This window comes from Podarcis liolepis (genome assembly GCF_965112155.1).
Source record: "Podarcis liolepis genome assembly, chromosome: 7".
Lineage (NCBI taxonomy): Eukaryota > Metazoa > Chordata > Lepidosauria > Squamata > Lacertidae > Podarcis > Podarcis liolepis.
Genome location: NC_139561.1, coordinates 9901821 through 9923870, shown reverse-complemented (window position 1 = coordinate 9923870; position 22050 = coordinate 9901821). Strand labels below are relative to the sequence as shown.

General features: G+C 49.2%; 1 protein-coding gene across 5 annotated transcripts in view; it reads right to left on the bottom strand.

The window, feature by feature from the left end:
* Positions 1-22050, bottom strand: part of RPH3A (rabphilin 3A) — a 128259-nt gene that overhangs the window by 81988 nt on the left and 24221 nt on the right. For 3 of the 5 annotated variants that reach the window (XM_083511415.1, XM_083511416.1, XM_083511414.1), the window contains exon 2: positions 1769-1864. In XM_083511415.1, coding sequence (XP_083367541.1) covers positions 1769-1845 — 77 coding nt within the window. In that variant the 5' untranslated portion in view covers positions 1846-1864. Of the gene's footprint in view, positions 1-1768; positions 1865-17041; positions 17195-22050 lie in introns of those variants that run through there. The other 2 variants (XM_083511417.1, XM_083511413.1) reach the window with 2 other exon arrangements.

The following is a 22050-nucleotide window of genomic DNA, read 5'->3' as shown; positions in this document are numbered from 1 at the left end:
GGAAAGGAGAATGTTAGCCGCTTTGAGACTCCTTCGGGTAGTGATAAAGCGGGATATCAAATCCAAACTCTTCTTCTTGTCTACTGTGACCCCGAGGTCTCCTTCCAGGTCTGCCACTGCTAGTTCAGAGCCCATGAATGTGCACATTGGAACTCTGGGACTCCCCAATTAAACCCACGCCAACTTGGCATTTCCCCACGGTCAACCAACAACATCATGGCTATCAGTTTCCTTATGTTCTGTGCCCTCTGACAATGATCTGCAAACAATTTAACATCTACTGGACTCTCTGTCTCTCTCCCCCTCCCCTCAGGTCATTAGCGGCTCCTGGAATCCAGTCTGATAAGGAGCAAACATTTCTGGCAAGGGAATAACTGCATACATTATTTAAATTTAATCCCGCTGCCAAGCTGAGGGATGACTTGAGATAGATGGCAGTTTAAGGATCGGAATTAACGGGCAAAATTAAATTAGGCCATGGGTGGCTGGGTGAAGAGAGACTTGCGTCACAATTTTAGCTTTTCCAGCAACACTTCTTATCACTGCTGGTGGACCAGAGGTGCTGTCGGTGTTTAAGGGTCTCCTCACTCCATACATACTCACACACACACACACACGGACAGTTGCTGTCAGGACCTGCCAAAGCTGGAATTACCAAGGCTCTTCTTGGGTTCTTCTTTGAAAGGTATCAACATCCTGCAACCAGACAGGCTTAATTCCGCAACCTGCATTCATGATCTCTGTTTCCCCTTCTTTTGCACAGTGTTCCTACCAATTTGTGTGTTTTATTCTGGTTTGCTTTGCTTATCACAGGAAGGAAGAAAGAAGCTCTGCAGAGCACTGAAGAACACACACACACAAGCTCCTTTGATCAACTACCTCCTCAGGCTGCTGATATTTCAATAGGTGACAGCCATAATGCATAATTCAAACAGATCTTTGCATCGTTATAACAACCGTTAATGCCGAGAACTGCTGCATGAGCTCACTTTTCCCCTCCTCCCTCCCCATCCCCTTTTCCTTGTGTGTCATGTCTTTTTTATTGTAAGTCTTTACGACTGATCTTGCAAACCACATTTTTTTGGCTAAAGAGTGGGGTGAAACTGGTTCTCTAAAGAAATAAGCCTTAGAAACGAGGAATGAAACCTCTGATTCTCTGGCAGCTAAATTACGCAACTGATAGCACATTCTTCCAGGTCCTGCGCACGCCTGTTGAATCACAGCAGGCACAAACACAACACACAAATTATTAAGCAGTATGATCACATCTTATGCACAACTAACTTGCACAACTTCAACCTTGCACAGTTGAAAACTGGCTGGTGCAAGGCGGAGAGCTTAAAAGCTCCTTTTGCATCGAGTTTTCCCCACATGGAAAGACCTTTAAAGCTCTCCACCTTGCTTTCCAGGCAAGTCCCACTTGGAGAGGGGCTCTGGGGTGCTCTCACGACATCCCATGGGAACTCAGACGGCTCCAGGAAATCTCATGAGAGCACCCCAGAGTCTGTGCGCTGAACGGGTCTTGCCTGGAAAGCAAGGAGGAGAGTTTAAAAGCTCTCTGCCTTGCCTGGTGGGGTGCAGGGATAAGGCCCACTGTTTGCCAGCTCTGGAAAGTCAGGATGGGGTGTGCGATTCGGGTATATGTGCTTTTTTGTATATGTGCCACCCCCGGAACGTACGTTCCACACAAGCTGTGATATAATATACAAATCAGCTGGCAGGTGGTTGGCGGAAGTGGAGAGAGTCAAAGGCCAGGAAATCCTCTTACCCGCCCCGAAGAGCCATCTGTCTATCATTCTGATACAACCACTGACCAGTGCTGTTGCCAACGACCGTGTCCGTCATGGCTGAATGTTGAGGCTCCCTGAAAGACAGAAAAGCGGCAAGAGCCTGTAAGTCAGCAGCGAGATCAGGGGTTGAAGAGGTAATGATTGCAGCAGCAAAGAAGAGGGTGTGAGCTCTTCAGAATAGTTGGAAAGGGACCACGAGGGTCATCTAGTCCAGCCCACTGCAATTCAGGGATCTTTTGCCCTACATGGGACTCGAACCCTGAGATTCGGAGTCTCGCGCTCTGCTGACAGAGCTACAAGGCAAGAAGCCCTTTAGGCAGAGAAGCTCCCAGAGAATAATCTTCCTCTTTCATCCCTGTATTTGAAGGTCACTAACAGGTCCCTTCTCAAAGGACCATTGGGCACCATAAGTGGATAGGAAATAAACTGCCTTTCTGGTCTAGAGAGATTTTGCCGAGTTGCGATTTTGTTCACAAGGTGGGCTTCCTGAGGGAAAGCAGCACGGGGCATTTTATCTGATGCAAGTAAAACTGAATCTGTGACCAAGTTAAGGGTGCTATGTGAAGAAATGGTGACAAGGCTAGGCCTACTAGCTTGGATATTTTCTAGGTTTCATAAAATTTATATACACTTGATCGTAAGGAGAGGGCAAAACCTCAAAGCTGTTTACAAAAAGAATAAAACAGGAAATTATCGATAAAACCAGTTAAAGCAGCTGTTGAAATAATGCAGTGATGATTGCAATTAATGATCAGTGAAAAACAGATTAAAACACTTGTCAATTTTCTGTGTATCTGGCCAGGCTTGTCTGAGCAAGCAGGAGCCCAAAAGAGTACTGTGAAGGTGCCTGCCTGGTAGCTCAGTTCGTTAGAGCGTGCTGCTGATAATGCCAAGGTTGCAGGTTCGATCCCCCAATGGGACAGTGGCATATTCCTGCATTGAGGGGAGTTGGACTAAACGATCCTCAGGGTCCCTTCCAACTCTATAATTCTACGTTATCAATAGGCAGGGAGTTCCAAAGTGCGGGTGCTAGCATGCTGAAAGATCAGTTTCTTGGCAACACAGAACAAGTCTTACATAGCAGCTATAATAGAACCTGTTAAGTTGTTGGTGAACATATCAGACGACACAGCTATTCTTCAGACAGCTCTTGTTTATTCACAGGCCAGAACAGAACTGAACTGAAGGGTTCAGCCAACCTACATATATAGAGCTCAAATACAAAGCAACAGTAACAACTTTCTGTAACTATCCAATCACTGAACGTCACTTTCAATTCCTTATTTGCATATGTGGACCTGAGTGAAAACTATCTACAGTATCCCCCTGCTGGTGAGAACTTCAGTACATAACAGAACCAGTTCCGTAAATCAAAGCGGTTAAGTGGACATTCATGGGGTAAGGGGATAAGCTCCCATCTTTGAGATTTGCAGTGGAGGTGGGGGCACTTACACCAAGCCAAAAGGATTTCCCACTAGCTTACATTAGGAAGTATTATACCAGACCAGAACATTGGTCAACGGAGCACAGTGACGTAGCCCAAAGGATTTCCCCACCCTTTTGACTCAAGCTCTTTTTCACTGGACATGCCAGGAACCTTACATTAACAAAAAATAAAGGCGCTCTGCTCTCTGTGTGTTTTCAGTACAGTGGTACCTCTGGTTACATACTTAATTCATTCTGGAGGTCCGTTCTTAACCTGAAACTGTTCTTAACCTGAAGCACCACTTTAGCTAATGGGGCCTCCCGCTGCTGCTGTCGCGCCGCCACCGCGCGATTTCTGTTCTCATCCTGAAGCAAAGTTCTTAACCCGAGGTACTATTTCTGGGTTAGTGGAGTCTGTAACCTGAAGCGTATGTATCCCGAGGTACCACTGTACTATAAAATCTATATTTACACATCTTCACTTTTCTTTTACATACCGACCGTATTTATGATGCATGTTTTTGGTGGTGTTTTCCAAAGATGTATATCCATACATACAACCTGAGCAGAGGACAGAGGGACTCACAGCATTAAGGCCTCAACAGAACTTGCTTCCCCATTAGAATCATAGAGTTGGAAGGGACTGATGGACTATATGGAATTGGCAGAAATGACTGGCAGAATCCGAGACCAGGGAGAAGAGTCGGTGGAAGAAGACTGGAATAAATTTAAAGACTATCTACAGAAATATTGTAAAATTAATGAATGATAGAATGATGTTGGATAGCAATTAAGGGGTTTCCAGCTGTAATGATCTAAGAGAATATGAAAAAAGGGTTATAAATGGGTTAAAATCTAATGCTAAAAGCTGATTGATAATGGGCTAAAATGAAAAAATTTAAGGTTAGACCGTTAAGATAAATTATAGAACAAAAATTGAGAAAGATGGAAAGAATTTGCTGAAATAGTTATTTGAACTAGAATACAAAAAAGGGAGGTGTGAGGAGGTCGATGAAACAAGTAAATGAAAGGTAAAGATATGGAATACTGGGTGTGTGTTTATTTAGTGTTTTTGTGGGGTTTTTTGCTGTATTGTTGTATTGGTTTTTTATGTTTTTATTTTTATGTATTGTAATGTATGTTCTGTTAAACTTTTTATTGTTTTCCTTTTTTCTTTTTTCTGTAATCTTTAAACTTCTAATAAATATCTTCTTTTTTTTAAAGGAAGGGACACCCAGGGTCATCTAGTCCAACCCGTGCAATGCAGGAATCTCAGCTAAAGCGTCCATGGCAGACGGCCGTCCAACCTCTGCTTTTAAAAACCTCCAAGGAAGGAGAGTCCCCCTGAGGAGGACTGCTCCACTGTCAAACAGCTCTGACTGTCAGAAGGTTTTTCTGTATGGAATCTCCTTTCTTTTAACTTGAAGCCATTGGTTCGAGTACTACCCTCCAGAGCAGGAGAAAACAAGCTTGCTCCCTCTTCATTGTGACAGCTCTTAAGATATCAGGGGTCCAGGGAAGCCTGAATTCACATCCCTTGAGTCCATCACAGATCAAAACAGGCCTCAGGCCTCTGCCTTCTCAGCTTCCAGCACTAGCCAAAAACTCACGCACACAAGTCTCACATACAAAGCCCTCTTACCATCGTGCCTGTTGTTCTCCATCTCAAGATCCAGGCAGGTGAGTTTGGAAAAGACCCACCCATTTATCTCAATAATAATAATAATTTATTATTTATACTCTGCCCATCTGGCTGCGCTTCCCCAGCCACTCTGGGCAGCTTTCAACAAAATATTTAAATACAGTAATGCATCAAACATTTAAAGCTTCCCTAAACAGGATTGCCTTCAGATGTCTTCTAAAAGTCTGGTAGTTGTTGTTCTCTTTGACATCTGCTGGGAGGGTGTTCCACAGGGCGGGCGCCACTACCGAGAAGGCCCTCTGCCTGGTTCCCTGTAACTTGGCTTCTCACAGTGAGGGAACCGCCAGAAGGCCATGGCAACAGAGCAACCTCTTTGGTAAGTAGCAGTATTTACCTGGTCGGCAGTCTCTAGATTTTTAACATCACTGGATGCTGGCTTACAGGCTTGGAAGGGACCCGGGACACCATCCAGACTGACCCCGCAAACCTATAACGGTTTTGTCATTGGAAGTGCATGGGGTGAACAGGTGTTGTGTACATGGGGTGCAGAAGCAAGCCACAAGGCCGGCACAGCAGAGCCCTGAAATCTAAAAACTTAAGGGATCTGTGAGGACATAATCAAGTTGATTAATGGGGGTGGGGGGGGGGTTGAACAGCTTCTACTGTGAAAGGGGGCGGTGCACACTTCAAACCTCAACCAAACCTGCCTTCCTTCCCTGCCAGGTGAGGATAGTTTTAATTATCTTGGAAAGTAGCTTTGGGGGGAAAGCCCAGTTCACTTTGTGACATTCTCACCCATCAAACAACTTTTGTACTTTGCGCCACGGAATAGCAGAAACACCATTAATACCCTCTCCATCAAACAGCAGCAGGAGACATCCTCACACATGGATCATTAAAAGAAAAAGCTGCCAAGATTTCGCCAAGTATCTCGTTTCAGGCATGTGAAAAACATGATCAAAGAGGAAATGCTATTTTTCCTTTTGTTTTCTCCGTTCCTCAAATCCCCAGAGTGGGGGGGGGGGGAAGGCTCCGGTTTGCTTCCTGCATCTTCAGAGAACAGATGTGAATGAGGAAGGAAGGCAGCATCTCTGAGTGATGCCAGCTCTGTGGGGAACAGCCCTACATCTTGTTTCAGCCTTTCTGACCAGCGTCAAGGACTTGGGCTCCAAACTCTTCCATAAGGCAGCAATGGCTGCAGGTTGATGTAAACAAGAAAGGGGGCAGAGAGAGCCTGTGAGAGGGACCAAGTGATGGTGGCTAATAGCCAAAGCAGAATCCAAAGCCATGTTAAAATGGCTTATGGATAATAGTCACATAAATGTAGAATTGTATAGCTGGACCATAAAGAAGGCTGATCGCCGAAGACCTGATGCTTTTGAATTGTGGTGCTGGAGGAGACTCTTGAGAGCCCCATGGACTGCAAGTTCAGACCTATCCATTCTGAAGGAAATCAGCCCTGAGTGCTCACTGGAAGGACAGAAGCTGAAGCTGAGACTCCAATACTTTGGCCACCTCATGAGAAGAGAAGACTCCCTGGAAAAGACCCTGATGTTGGGAAAGATGGAGGGCACAAGGAGAAGGGAACGGCAGAGGACGAGATGGTGGGACAGTGTTCTTGAAGCTACCAGCATGAGTTTGACCAAACTGCGGGAGGCAGTGGAAGACAGGAGTGCCTGGCGTGCTCTGGTCCATGGGGTCACGAAGAGTCGGACACGACTAAACAACTAAACAAAAACAAAATAGCTGGAAGAGACCCCGAGGGTCATCTAGTCCAACCGCCTGCGATGCAGGAATTGCAACTAAGGAATCTAAGGCAGATGGCCTGCCAAACTTTCTTTAGATACCTCCAGTGAAAGAGAGTCCATCACCCTTTGAAGGAGTCTGTTCCACTGTCACACATCTCTTATTTTCAGAAACATCTTCCTAATGTCTAGTCAGAAACTCCTTTCTTGTAATCTTAATCCATTGGTTCGGGTCCTAGCCTCCAGAGGAGGAGAAAACAAGCTTACTCCATCCTCCATAACAGCCCTTGAGATATTTGGAGATTGTAATCTCCTCTCAGTCCCCTTTTCCAGACTAAGCATAACCAGCTCCCTCAACTGTTTCTCACAAGGCTTGCTTTCCAGACCCTTTATCATCTCACTCGTCTGCACACCTTCCAGCTTGTCAACATCCTTCTTAAATTGCGGTCCCCAGAACTGGACACAGGACCCCTGGTGTGGTCTGACCAAGGCAGAAGAGAGAAGCCTGTACCTTGGTTCTCAAATAGAGTCCATTCCAGAAGTTCTTTCGATGCCCATAACGGTTCGAAAACTTAGGCGCGGCTTCCGATTGGCTGCAGGAGCTTCCTGCACTCAATCGGAAGCCGCAGAAGCCGCGTCGGACGTTCGGCTTCCAAAAAATGTTCGCAAACCAGAACACTTGCTTCTGGGTTTGCAGTGTTTGGGAGCAAAACGTTCAAGTCACAAGGCATTCCAGAACCAAGGTACGACTGTATATTGATGATGTTGGTGGTGGTGATTTAACTACCCTCCGCTGAGAGACCCAACTGCTTAAGACTCCAAGAGGGAGCTTAACCTGGTTCGGAGAATGCCAACACCAGCAGCATTCCCACAAGACAAAAGAGAGGGACAGCATCCACAGCAGTTAACTCTGGGGAGGGTCTACTGCTCAGGATGTCTGACGAAGACACGTTCCAGCCCTGGCATCTCCAGCTTAAACAGCTGAACTGGGAAAGCCTTCCCTCTGCTCACACTGACATGCCAAATGTCCGATGAAGTGGAGGCAGTGTGGTGTAGTGGTTAGAGGGTCCGCCTAGGACCTGGGAGAGACCAGGGTTCGAATCCCCACTCGGCCATGAAGCTCACTGGGGGGTGACCAGCCACTGCCTCTCAGCCTGACCCACCTCACAGGGTTGTTGTGGGGACTAAATGAGGAGGGGGAGGACCATGCAAGTCATGTTGATCTCCTTGGGTGAAAAGGTGGGAAGGAAATGCAATAAATAGATATCATAAGCTTGCTAACCTGGTGTTTTCCAGATGTTTTGACTACAACGCCCAGCAGCGCTAGCCAGTACAGGCTGATGGAAGCCTGCAAAGAACATAGGAAGAGCCTGCTGGATCAAGCCAATGGCCCAGGCAATCCGGCATAGTCTCATATTGACCAACCAGATGCCCCAAAGGGAAACAAGCACAAGAGCCCCCTCTACTGGCATTCAGAAGCATTGCTGCCTCTGACCATAGAGGCAGAACATCAGGTAAAGGTAAAGGGACCCCTGACCATTAGGTCCAGTCGCGGCCGACTCTGGGGTTGCGGCGCTCATCTTGCTTTACTGGCCGGGGGAGCCGGCGTACAGCTTCCGGGTCATGTGGCCAGCATGACTAAGCCGCTTCTGGCGAACCAGAGCAGCGCACGGAAACGCCGTTTACCTTCCCACCGGAGCGGTACCTATTTATCTACTTGCACTTTGATGTGCTTTCGAACTGCTAGGTTGGCAGGAGCTGGGACCGAGCAAGAGGAGCTCACCCCGTCGCAGGGATTCGAACCGCCCACCTTCTGATTGGCAAGTCCTAGGCTCTGTGGTTTAACCCACAGCGCCACCCGTGTCCCGAACATCAGAGCCAGGAGCTATAAGGCTACATGAGCTTGAAATGGGAGTCGCTTTTCCATTTTGCCTTACCGAGAGCTGAACAGCACCCAGACCCTTAGCACACCCTGAAGCAGACTGGTCCCGTAGAAAAACCTGGAACTTGGGCAGGGGTAAAAAGGAGAGGCGCAAGGGGTGCTTCAGGTGCAGTTCCTGGGCACGGCATTTCCAGAGTGGGAGCAACCCGGCGACCGGCTTCTTTCCATCCCTTTCCCAGCTCTGCAATGCAGCTTTCTTAAATATTGAACAGGCTGGCTGATGCAACTCCGGCGGGTAAAGCCAAGACTGAGGGACCGCTTGGCTTTCTTTTCTTCCCCACGTTGAGGAAGCCTGAACGCAATCAATCTTCATTCAGGAAAAGAAGGGGGAACGACCAAAGAGGACGTGGCGAGAGGAGAATAAAAGCAAGAGGGAGAGATCCGCAGAGCCTCTCCCTTTGCACGTGCCAAGAAGGTGCACCGAGGGGCAGGGAAGGCGGTCGGCTTTTTTCGGGGCCCATTTCCCCGCGAGGAGAGGGGCACAGGGCTGGGCGACCCTCCAGATGCCAGTGGACTCTCAGGGATGCTGGGGGTTGGGAACTTCTGGTTCACGAGGTTGTTATATAATAGGTTTATGAGAAAATATGCAAGCTGAGGCACCCAGATGGGCAGCGCTGGGCTTTTAAAGCAACTTCAGCTCCGCACAAAGCGATCTGCCAGGCTGGCTCCTTGCCACCCACCTGCAAAACACAGGAGCATCTGCATTGCAGGGGGTTGGACTAGATGACCCTTGGAGTAGCTTTCAGTTCTACAGTTCTATTATTCTTCAAGGTGGCGCTGTGGTCTAAATCACTGAGCCGAGGGCTTGCAGATCAGAAGGTCGCAGTTCGAATCCCCGTGACGGGGTGAACTCCCGTTGTTTGGTCCCAGCTCCGGTCAACCTAGCAGTTTGAAAGCACATCAAGTGCAAGTATATAAATAGGTACCACTCTGGCGGGAAGGTAAACGGCATTTCCATGCACTGCTCTGGTTCGCCAGAAGCAGCTTTGTCATGCTGGGCACATGACCCGGAAGCTGCCTGCGGACAAACGCCGGCTCCCTCGGCCTGTAAAGCGAGATGAGCACTGCAACCCCAGAGTCATCCACGACTGGACCTAACAGTCAGGGGGTACCTTTACCTTTATTATTCTTCACTGGCTATGTTTAAAAGAGCTGAACGCCTTAACTGCAGCCTCCTGAACCCAACTGGGAGAGGGCTTGCAGGAGCCCCCAGCCCCCATTGAATCCCCTCTCCCCACTGTCCGCTATTAACGCCGGAAAGGTAATGTCCACACCTGTTATGACCTTATGGGCATAGCAGGATGAGTTCAGATCAGCAGATAGATGGTCTTCGGGGGAGAGGTGGTTGCAGGCACACCCCATGGTCCAACTCTCCCAAGAGTGGGGCAATATTTTCAGCCTGAGGACTACATTTCCTTGTGGGATAAAAAGGTAAAGGTAAAGAACCCCTGGACAAAAGTCCAGTCAAAGGCGGCTGTAGGGTTGCGGCGCTCATCTCAATTTCAGGCTGAGGGAGCCGGTGTTTGTCCACCGACAGCTTTCCAGGTCCGGTGGCCAGCATGACTAAACCACTTCTGGCGCAACGGAACACCGTGTCGGAAGCCAGAGCGCATGGAAACACCATTTCATTGGCTCCCAGTACGTTTCCGAGCACAATTCAAAGTGTTGGTGCTGACCTTTAAAGCCCTAAACGGCTTCGGTCCCCTATACCTGAAGGAGCGTCTCCACCCCCATCGTCCAGCCCGGACACTGAGGTCCAGCGCCGAGGGCCTTCTGGCGGCTCCCTCACTGTGAGAAGTGAGGTTACAGGGAACCAGGCAGAGGGCCTTCTCGGCAGTGGCGCCTGCCCTTTGGAACGCCCTTCCAGCAGATGTCAAAGCAATAAACAACTACTTTACTTTTAAAAGACAACTGAAGGCAGCCCTGTTTAGGGAAGTTTTTAATGTCTGATGCTGTATTGTTTTTAATATTCAGTCGGAAGCCACCCAGAGTGGCTGGGGAGAACCAGTCAGATGGGTGGGGTATAAATAATAAATTGTTGTTGTTGTTGTTTACCTTCCCGCCGGAGTGGTACCTAGTCATCTACTTGCACTGGATTGCTTTCAAACTGCTAGGTTGGCAGAAGCTGGGACCGAGCAACGGGAGCTCACCCCATCACGCGGATTCAAACTGCCAACTTTCCAACCAGCAAGCCCAAGGGGCTCAGTGGTTTAGACCACACCACCACCCACTCCCTTGTGGGGACCAGGCGCTCATGATGGATAGAGCCAAAGGCAAAGGAGAGGGGTTAGGCAATGAATGTAACTCTTACCTTTTTAAGGAGGCAACATCACAGCCATGCAAAAGCTTTTGCACCGAGAGACCTGCCTACCTACGCCAGGGCAACAAGGAGCATTATCAGCCGTTCGTAAGTTCATTCCAGGCATGCAAAGGCCTCCGAAGAAGGCATGGAGCAGGGTCACTGAAGGTCATGATTTGGGGACAGTCCCAACAGCAAGGGCAAGAAGGAGAGATCTGCTGCCCAATGGCTACTAGCCAGGATGGCTCAGTTTTGCCACCACAGTGGGAGGCAGCAGGGCTTCTGAACAGCAGTTGCTGGAAACCACAGAGAGGGCTCTTGTGTTCGGGTTCTTCTTGTGGGAACAGGATCTGAGAAAAGGATGCTAGACCAGTGGTAGAAACTGAGATACAAAAGCTAGGAGCTAAACGGCACTTAAACCTGGGTTACGGGCACAACAACTGAATGTCTACGCACTTTTTTAATTACAAGAATACAAAGCTGAAAATAAATGAACTGCAGCTAAAATATCATGTTCATTTTTCATATGGTCTAGTCCAGGGGTCAGCAAACTTACCGCGCCTCGGGCCAGTGTCTCCAGCGCCGATCACGCGGCGGGCCAGAGGGCGGGAGAGCGCGTGCCCATACGCATGCGCACATGCTATTTCCGGCACACTTCCAGGTCAGAGGAGCACCGGAAATAGCTTCTGTGCATGTGCACGGCCTCCTCCGACCCGGATGTGCACCGGAAATAACGCTTGTGCATGCACAAATAACACATGCGCACAAGCTATTTCCAGTGCTCCTCTGACCTGGAAGTGGGCAGCCATGCAGCGCTGCGCCGGTAAGAGCAGGTAGCGGGGGTCGCCGCGGGCCGGATAAATGAGTCCTGCGGGCCTTATCCGGCCCAAGGGCCTTAGTTTGGGGACCTCTGGTCTAGACCTTCCCCTGCTCGCCCCCCATAATATCCTTAAGAGGGTCTCTTCTCCAGTCTTCAGAGAGTAGCTGGAAGTGGGAAGGTAGGAAAAAGGTCCTCCTTTCCTTCCACTCTGCAGTTTTAATATGAAATCTTAAGGGCAATACTGTGCCCAGAGCTCAGAAACTGCTTACCCTAATGAAATTCCCAGTCGCAAAATGCACCTAGAACAATGGGAGTTTCGAACACTGGGCTGGACCCGATCCTACAGGCTCTCCTTACGTTCCTAACCCCAGAGTCAGAGGCGCCAGCTTCTCAAGATGCTTGAGGGGACCCAACAAGACATCCTGATGTCACGCACATGACATCGTGAAGAGCCAGGGCGCAGAGTTGAATGCCCTCTGAACATTGAGGGGACCTGGCCCCCTCCCCCCCAAAAAAGAAAAGGTTATGTGGAATGAAATGCCTCAGCTTCAGGAGCCGGCGTCTATGCCCAGAGCCAACCCATTTGGGTAACTGGAATTTCTGCAAAAACAAAACAAAGCTGTTCTCTACTTCCCCAAAGGGAGGAAAGACTCAAAGAAAAGGGTGTAGGATGGGGGGTACCATGGGAGCTGTGGTCCCAGGCACACAATTTTTGAGGGGGCTGAGCCAGGTGCCCCCATGCAGGAGGCCCCAGCGCAGCCTGGCCCGGTGCTCCTCTCCGCCCGCCAAGGGCTGCGTCGGCTGGCCAGGCTCCTCCCTGTGTAGAGGGGGGCAGGGGGGCTCAGCACAGCCCCACTTTGCTCCAGTGGGGGTGGGGTCACTTCAGTGGCAGTGGCAGAGAGGGCTGGGCTGGCGCCCTGCCCCATCCAGTACACAAATGACCCCCCTCCCTGGCCCAGTGTGCAAACACGCACAGATGCCCCGGGCACCAGCAACGGATGCTACGCCACTGCTCAAAGACTGCAGAAGAAAAATGAGCATCAGCCGCTCTTCCTCCAGTATGAGCTGGGCATGCAGGCATCAAACCCAAATCCTCTGACTGCTTTGCTATAAATCTCTGCCCAGCATCTTCCCAGGAGCTGGGAACAACCTGCAGATTTTGCCAGTGCCAACACTCCTCTCAAACGGGTGGGGCCTCCTCCATAAACAGCCCCCCTTCCCCCTCCCCCTCCTCCTCCTCTTCCTCCTCACACCCTAATTCTTAGTCACCATCTATTCCAGGCACAGAAGGTATCTCAAATTGGCTCTCAAAGATGCCCCACAGCTCCCAATTAGCAATTTAATAAGCCGTTGTCTGGTGCATCCATCTAAGCAAAAAATGTATTTCAGAGAGCACAGAGGTTTCGAGGCCTATCAGCGCACGGCATCTCGCTTTTAATGATGCTCCAGCTCCTCTATCAGAGCCGTGCATCCCAATTAAAACCATGCTCAACAAAGACCCCCTTGGCAGCGAGGGCAGCGGCGGCGGGAGGCATTTGCTGAGAACACAACGCCAAAATGGAAACAGCCGTCAATAAAAGCAGATCAACAGCACGGCAGGACCTGGGGTGCAATTGTCTTCTCCCATATTCTCAACTGGGCGTTGGCTTGCCGTGATTGCTCAGTACCCAAAGAAGGCACTCTGCACATGCTCCTTTCGACTGCTCCACACCGTTCTGCCTAGGCATCTGCCCTTGCAAAGCCGCTGCTGTAGAGGTGAGCAGAAATAGATAAGATATGCCCAAAGAGCTTGCTTGCCAATGGCCCACCTCGTCCAATCTTTGTCAACCTGGTACCCTCCAGATGTTTTGAATTACAACACCCATCAGCCCTAACCAGCACAGCCTGATGGGCACCTGTCACCTGGCAAAGAACATCAGAAGAGACAATGACCCATCCAGTCCAAATTCTGTTCTCACAGTGGCCAACCAAAAGAAGAAGAGTTTGGATTTGATACCCTGCTTTATCACTACCCAAAAGAGTCCCAAAGCTGCTAACAATCTCCTTTCCCTTCCTCCCCCACAACAAACACTCTGTGAGGTGAGTGGGGTTGAGAGACTTCAGAGAAGTGTGAATAGCCCAAGGCCACCCAGCAGCTGCATGTGGAGGAGCGGGGAAGCGAAGCTGGTTCACCAGATCACGAGTCCACTGCTCTTAAGCACTACACCACACTGGCTCATGGGATGTCCGTGGGAAACTCAGAAGCAAGACCCAAGCACAGGAGCACTCTCCCTTCCAGTGGATTACAGGAAATGGTTTTCAGAAGCATTCCTGCCTCTGAACAAGAAGGCAGAGCCGAGCCATCCTGGCTAGTAGCCATCAATAGCTTGGACTACTGCAATGTGCTCTACGTGGGGCTACCTTTGAAGGTGACCCGGAAACTACAACTAAGCCAGAATGCAGCAACTAGACTGGGGACTGGGAGTGGCCGCCAAGACCACATAACACTGGTCCTGAAAGACCTTCATTGGCTCCCAGTATGTTTCTGAGCACAATTCAAAGTGTTGGTGCTGACCTTGAAAGCCCTAAATGGCCTCAGTCCTATATACCTGAAGGAGCGTCTCCATCCCCATCATTCTGCCTGGACACTAAGGTCCAGCGCCGAGGGCCTTCTGGCGGTTCCCTCACTGCGAGAAGTGAGGTTACAGGGAAACAAGCAGAGGGCCTTCTTGGTGGTGGCACACACCCTGTGGAACGTCCTCCCAGCAGATGTCAGGGAAATAAGCAACTATCGGACTTTTAGAAGACATCTGAAGGCAACCCTGTTTAGGGAAGTTTTTAATGTTTGATTTTTTTTTACCGTGTTTTTAATATTCTATTGGGAGCCTCCCAGAGTGGCTGGGGAAACCCAGCCAGAAGGGCAGGGTATAAATAAAATTATTATTATCATTATTAATATTATTATTATTATTATTATTATTATTACTGCATGAAGGACTTCTCTTTATCTTCCAATATTCAGCTTTACTGCTGAATTCAAGTGCTATGAGAGAGGGAGAAAACCATTTCCGCCACAATCAACTGGCCCTCTGGAAGTCACTAGGCATACATTCAAAGCACGTTCAACGCGCATTTAAAGCACATGACTACCCCCAAAGAATCCTGGGAACTGTAGTTTGCTATGGGTGCTGGGAATTGTAGCTCTTTGAGCTACAGCTTCCAGCTTCCAGTTGAATTTATGGTGCGGATCTGCCCATAGGTAAATGTTTCAGAGGGAAAGGAATTACGTTGCCCAAATTAGAGGCAAGTTCAATGTGTCAGGATAAAGTATGAGCCCCAGGACCTGTTTTGTGCCCCTGTTGCGCTGTTCCTGCAAACACAGGAGATGGCAGGCCTGGAGTTGCAAGCCAGTGGTGGTGTGGTGTTTAGAGTGTCCGACTAAGGCCCGGGAGATCAGGGTTCGAATCCCCACTCAGCCATGAAACTCCCTGTAATTAATGCTCGCGGCTGCTTTGCGCTGGTGTTTGCTTTAGGGAAAGAGGTCGCTTTGCTAACCATTTCATGGCATCGCTTGAGTTTGATTTCCTGAGCGCTGCGGCGAACGGGTGTCTTCTTGTTCCAGCGCAGCGCAAAGAGCTGGAAGGGACTTAAAGGGTCATCCAGTCCAACCCCCTGCAATGAACGAATCACAGCTAAAGAACCCCCGTGTTCCTCTTCTGAAAGCAATGCAGTCTGGGAGAAGGACGGGCTGGGATGTGGGGTTAAACCCCTCCCTTCTGCACCATGAAGTCAACAGCAACCAAAGGACTGGCATCACCTCCAGTTTATTCCCAAGGTCCAAGGATGTGTTCATGGAGTCCTCCTAAATGTGGCCCTCAAGGCCTCGTTCTCTGGCCCCTGGGTCCCTCCCTGGGCCACGACCCTTCCACAAACCACACCCCCTTCCCTGCCTCTGTCACGGGCTGCCCTCAAGTGTTTTGGCCTGGCTGGAAGGTGTCCCTGAACTGCTGTTTTGCCTCTTTCTTGCCCAGATGGAAGACACGAGAAATCCCAAGGGGAAGCTTACTGCACAAAGGGAAGAGTTGTATCTGATGCTCCACCGGGTCTTGCGTCTGGCCCCACTGACTGCAGGCGTTTGTTACTATTTTGCATTTATGTATTTATATCCTGTCTTTCTCCCAAGCCAGGATTCAAGGTGGATTACAAAGTTTAAAAGCATTATTGCAAAATATGCATTCATATATGTGTGTGTGTGTGTGTGTGTGTGTGTGTGTGTGTGTGTGTAATAAAAACGCAATACAGTCGTACCTTGGATCCCAAACAACTTGGTACTCGTACGTTTTGGCTCCTGAACGCTGCAAACCTGGAAGTGACTCTTCCGGTTTGCGAACGTTCTTTTGGAAGCCAAACGTCTGACGGGAGCTTCCTGCAGCCAATCAGAAGCCATGCTTTGGTTTCTGAACATTTTGGAAGTCGAACGGATTCCGTTTAACTTCCAAGGTACGACTGTACATTTGGAACCAGCGGCTAAAGTACAGTTTGCCCTGACAGCAGCCCAGCCTTCTGCACTGTCTGCTTCTCAGTTTCCAAAGGCCTGTCGCAGCACAAAAGGTCTCAGCCTTAGGCAGATGGATGACAAGGAGGGAGCCGGCCTGCCCTCTCCTGGGAGCAAATCCCAGAGTTTGGGAGCAGCCACAGAGAAGGCTCTCTCGCGTGCCACCACCAGCCATGCCTCTGATGTTGATGGGAAGGAAGGAAGGTGCTCACTCGAGGATCTTAGCACCCAGGCAGGTTTGTAGAGTCATGCCTCGGGTTACAGATGCTTCAGGTTGCATGTTTTCGGGTTACAAACATGCTGAAACCCGGAAGTACCGGAACGGGTTACTTCCGGGTTTCGGCACTCACGCATGCGCAGACGCACCGAATTGCAACCCGCGCGTGCACAGGTTGTGGACGCTGCGGGTTGCGAACGTGCCTCCCGCACGGATCACATTTGCAACCCAAGTGTCCACTGTATAAGGAAATGCCTGGGCCCCAGCCTGGCCAGCGACCCTGGGAAAGTTCCCCATCAGGGAATGTGGCCCTCCGTCCGAAAGAGGCTCCCTCCCCTAGAGCCAGTAGGAGTGGGGTCCTTTCCCTCTTTCCTGGGAGCCAACCACACCCTGGGCAAACCCCAGTTACACTGCAACAGCAGATCCCAAGAAGCTGAGGCACTTCGCGCGATTCCTGAACGGCTGCCCAGCCTCCCTTCTGCTGCGGCAGAAGGCGTCTCGGAGCTGCGCTCTGCTCACAGAAGGGAGAGGCAAAATTAAACGAAAACAGCGCAGGAGCTTTTCAATGAAACGCAGCCTTCTTTCCTCCTCCTCCTCCCCCCACTCCAAAGCTCATTCACAACTCACGTTCCATTCTTGAGAACGAGGAATCCAGTGTGTTCCCGTTCCAGTCCGTTGTTGCCGAGAGAGCGTAAGGGAGCCGCCTCTGCTGCAATGTGAATTTCCTCCTGCTTGGTGCAGACATCTGCAGGGTGGCGAGCAAATTCGCCAGGCGTGCCCACCCCCAGAAAGAAAAGGGGGGGAAACCCTGCGATTGGCAACGGCTGCAGAGGAGAAGCAAAGCACAGCTCCCCAGCAGGTAGATCGCAAGTCGCTCAAGTAGAGCAGCTCCAACTCCTACCCCAGCCATCATTGCAGGCAATGGGAACATTGGGCATCACAGCCTTTTCGTGCAACCCCCTGCATAGAGGAGAGGTCTATCAATGGCTACTGCTAGCCTCTGCCTTCCACAGTTGGATGCAACAGTGCTTCTGAATCCCAGTTGCGGAAGCCACAGGAAGGGCTTGTGTTCAAATCTTGCTTTCTGGTTTCGCACAAGCGTCTGGGTGGCCGCTAGATGGACTAGATGGGCCACTGGCTGACCCAGCAGGCTCTTCTTATGTTCTCCCTTATGCCTGGAATCCCACCCCAGAATACCTCTGCCCACTTCCACCCCATCCATTCCTACAAGCACCTCAATGTTGGCATCTGTCTGCCTCAATAATAAATAATAATAATAATAAATTTTTAGGGAGAAGAGTCGGTGGAGGAAGATTGGAAGAAGTTTAAAGATTACCTGCAGAAGCACTGTAAAATTAAGGAATGTTGAAATGACGTTTGATTGAAAATAAGTGGTACTGGTAAAGAGATGCCTAAGAAAATGTAAATAGGGATTGATAATTGGAAATGGATATTTATAATAATAGGTTAATATATGGAGTAAGGATAAATGCTAGAGGGTAGGGATTTGCTGAATTTAATATTTGAACTGGAATACAAAATGGGAGGTGTGAGGAGGTCAAGAAACTAGTGAAGAAAATATAAGATTTGAAAATATTAATCTATTTTTTGTTTTTAGCTTTGAACTTTGGTTTTTCTCTTTGTCTTTATTCTTTATTTTTTCTTCTTTCTTCTATCAACTGTTTTTCTACTGTGTATTTTTTATTTGTTTTGCTTTTGTAGTTTAAATGTTGGAATTTGTTTTTATTGTTTGTGAAACATTAATAAATATCATTTAAATAATAATAATAATAATAATAAATAATAATAATAATAATAATAATAATAATAATAATAATAAATTTTATTTATACCCCGCCCTCCCCGCCAAGACCGGGCTCAGGATGGCTAACACCAGGTATAAAAACAATTGATTGAAAGACAACTTAAAAACAAGATTAAAATACAACATTAAAATGTAGCCTCATTTCAGTAGGAACTCAAATCAAAAACTTTTTTGGGGATAAAAACATCAAGTCTTCACCAAGGCCAACTATCCAGACTGGTCCAACGTGGGCCAGAAAAAAGCCAGGAAAGAGGGGAAGGAGATCAAGTTGATTCCAAGCCAAAGGCCAGGTGGAACAACTCTGTCTTACAGGCCCTGCAGAAAGAAATCAGATCCCACAGGGCCCTGGTCTCATGAGACAGAGCCTTCCACCGGCCGGAGCCATTGTTGAAAAGGCCCTGGCTCTGGTTGAGGGTAATCTGACTTCCTTAGGGCCCAGGACCTCTAGGGTGTTGCTATTTCTGGACCTTAAGGTCCTCCATGGGGCATACCGGGAGAGGCGGTCCCGTAGGTACGAGGGTCTAGAGACAAGTCAAACCACTGCATTAGCAGCACCAAAGTGGCAAGTTTGGACAGGGTGGGCAGCCCGGCCAGTCAAAGCTGCTCCTACCATGTGGCTGCTATCGCATGCTGGTGGCGTCTAGCAGCCACAGGGGAGAGCTGAATGGACCAGAGGGAACCACAGATGGATGAAGTACCCCAGAAGAAGCATTACATGTCCCTAGCAGAAGGTGAAAAAGCTAAAGGACCCCTGGGTGGTTAAGTCCAGTCAAAGGCAACTATGGGTTTGCAGCACTCATCTAACTTTCAGTCCCTGGGAGTCAGCGTTTGTTCACAGACAGCTTTCAAGGTCCTGTGGCCAGCAGGACTCAACCACTTCTGGCGCAACGGGACACCGTGACGGAAACCAGAGTGCACAGAAACGCTGTTTGCCTTCCTACTGAAGCGGTACCTACTTTTCTACTTGCACTGGTATGCTTTCAAACTGCTAGGTTGGCAGGAGTTCCGTCCGTCGAGGGGATTCGAACCGCCAACCTTCTGATCGGCAAGCCCAAGAGGCTTAGTGGTTTAGACCACAAGGCCACCCGCATCTGTTGTCCCCCAGTAGAGGTACCCGCATCTGTTGTCCCCCAGTAGAGGTACTACCCCAATGCATCTCTGGGTTATTTGTGGGGCATAGGAATTCGTTCATTTTTATTTTTTCCAAAATATAGTCTGGCCCCCCACAAGGTCTGAGGGACAGTGGACCGGCCCCCTGCTAAAAAAGTTTGCTGACCCCTGCTTTATGCTATGCTGGAAGAAGAAGGCACCCACTCACCCCAGCACCCAGGAAATTAAGCCTGAGAGATGCAGGACATTGACATTATCCGTGAGGCAACCTCTTTCCCTAAAGCAAACATCATCACAGAGGAGCCGTGAGCATTAATTACAGGGGAAACAGAGCAGCTCTCAAAGTACTTGTGTACACAGGTAGATAGGAAGGTAAACAAACAGATGTGGAAAGGAAGAGGTAGATCTAGAACAGGAGGGAGGGGGCACTTTATCCAGGATAGCTAGACTCTTTTGCAATGGGGGGGGTCTTCAGAATGTGCACCACGACAGCAGCACTGCAGCATTTTGGGGAATGCCCTCCTGACAATCTCGTCTAAGCTCTCCAGCGCACGGTTCCTGGAAAATACCGTATGTCTCTGGAAAATGTGTCTCTGTGGACCTTCAGTCCTGCAGGGTGTTTTGGGCACCCACTGCAGCGAGAAAGCTGTGGGTGCAGGGCAGCCGGCAGCGGGGGGGGGGGGGGGACTCACTAGGATTCAGCCTTAAGGTCTTCAAAATGTCCTAAGGCAGGAGGAGAAAGGAAGCAAAGTCTGCAGTTTTAAAATAGCGCTTTGCCCACCCTTCTCAGGCCCCCAGCTGGGGAAACAATTAAAAATCATTTTTTTAAAGTGAGAGCTGGACCATAAAGAAGGCTGATCGCCAAAGAATGGATGCTTTTGAATTATGGTGCTGGAGGAGACTCTTGAGAGTCCCATGGACTGCAAGAAGATCAAACCTATCCATTCTGAAGGAAATCAGCCCTGAGTGCTCACTGGAAGGACAGATCCTGAAGCCGAAGCTCCAATACTTTGGTCACCTCATGAGAAGAGAAGACTCCCTGGAGAAGACCCTGATGTTGGGAAAGATGGAGGGCACAAGGAGAAGGGGACGACAGAGGACGAGATGGTTGGACAGTGTTCTCGAAGCTACCAGCATGAGTGTGACCAAACTGTGGGAGGCAGTGGAAGACAAGAGTGCCGGGCGTGCTCTGGTCCATGGGGTCACGAAGAGTCGGATACTACTAAACCACTAAACAACAACTGTTACATCAAGGATAGCTTACATAGAGACATGCCAGGCGCACGCATAATCTCTCTCCAGCATTTATATTTATGCCACAGAACGCAAACAAAGTCCTTGGCATTAGCAATTGAACCAAATTATTTATCTGTTATCCTCTTAATAGCAGGTGCAGATTGTTCCTCTCCTCGCTGGAGAATTATGTCCTTATTTTGTTATGATGATTAAACCAGGAAAAAAATCCCATTGTAGGGGAAATTCATCACAGAAGAGCGCCCCCCCTTTTTTTTTCTCAGACGGCACGGCAGCAGCAGAGTTCAGAAAGAGAGAAAATAAACATTCTGTTTCTCCATATGCTTTGGATTTCTGAAAATGGCAAAGCAAAGCAAGGAGAAAATTCATGCCTGGGGTACAACTAAAGGAATACTACCTGTGCAAGCAGATCGGCCACAGCTCAGTGGCAGAACTCCTGCTTGGATGAAGAAGGTCCCAAGTTCCAGTCTTGGTGTCTCCAGGTGGGGTTGGGAGAGACTCCCTGCCGGAAGCCCTGGAGACCCGCTGCTGCCTGTCAGTGTAGGCACAAGGAGCTAGACCAGTGTTTCCCACGCTTGGATCTCCAGCTGTTTTTGGACTAAAACTCCCATCATCCCTAGCTGGCAATTCCCATTGTAGGGCCATAAGAAACCCCCCCTCAAAGGCCTTTCTGAGAAAGGAGAGGTCCGTCAGGAGAACAAGGCTGGCATAGATGGAACAGGCTCAAATGTTTATTATTGAAGGTTGTAAAGAGATAAGCAAACTCAGGAATGCACATGGCCATGGTGTTGTTGGGGGGGCCATGGCAGGGAGGAGGGAGATTGCAGGGAGGCCAAGACCTTAGATGGTAATAGGAACTTACTATAACTTTCGATTTCCCAGAAATCAGGTGGTTTACAAGAAATCAGGTGGTATTGTATTCTGCAAATGTATAAAAAGCTGGCTCGCTCAGAATCCGGGGCGCAGACATCGGGCAAACGCTTGTCTGTACCATTTTTGTCATGACAAAATAAACGATTCTGTTACTGCTGTCATTTTGACTCTTTGAAGCAACTCCCTGATTGCTCTGAGGATCCCAGGAAAAACAAAACAAAGGAAGGGTCCTTCACATCATCAGAGGTCCTGCTCCCTAGTAGAGCAGTCTTTACCAACCTGCTGCCCTTCTGATTTTGTTGACCTACAACTTCCATCAGCCCCAGGATGACAGGGCAATGCCGGTTGGGGCTTATGGGTCTACAGCAGAGAAGGGTCTTCTTCCCCCTGGTATCTTGATCCATGTGCGAAGTGGGTTCTTGGCCTTAGAGGTAGGCTCCTTTCTTTGATCCACTCACACGTCAGGAAGTCCTGGGTGTTCATAGAGGAATGGGGCAAAACACGCCCCCTGAATTTCAGTGGATCCAGTGTCTGGGGCAAGGGGAAGCCCCCCCCCCAAAAAAAACCTCCACTC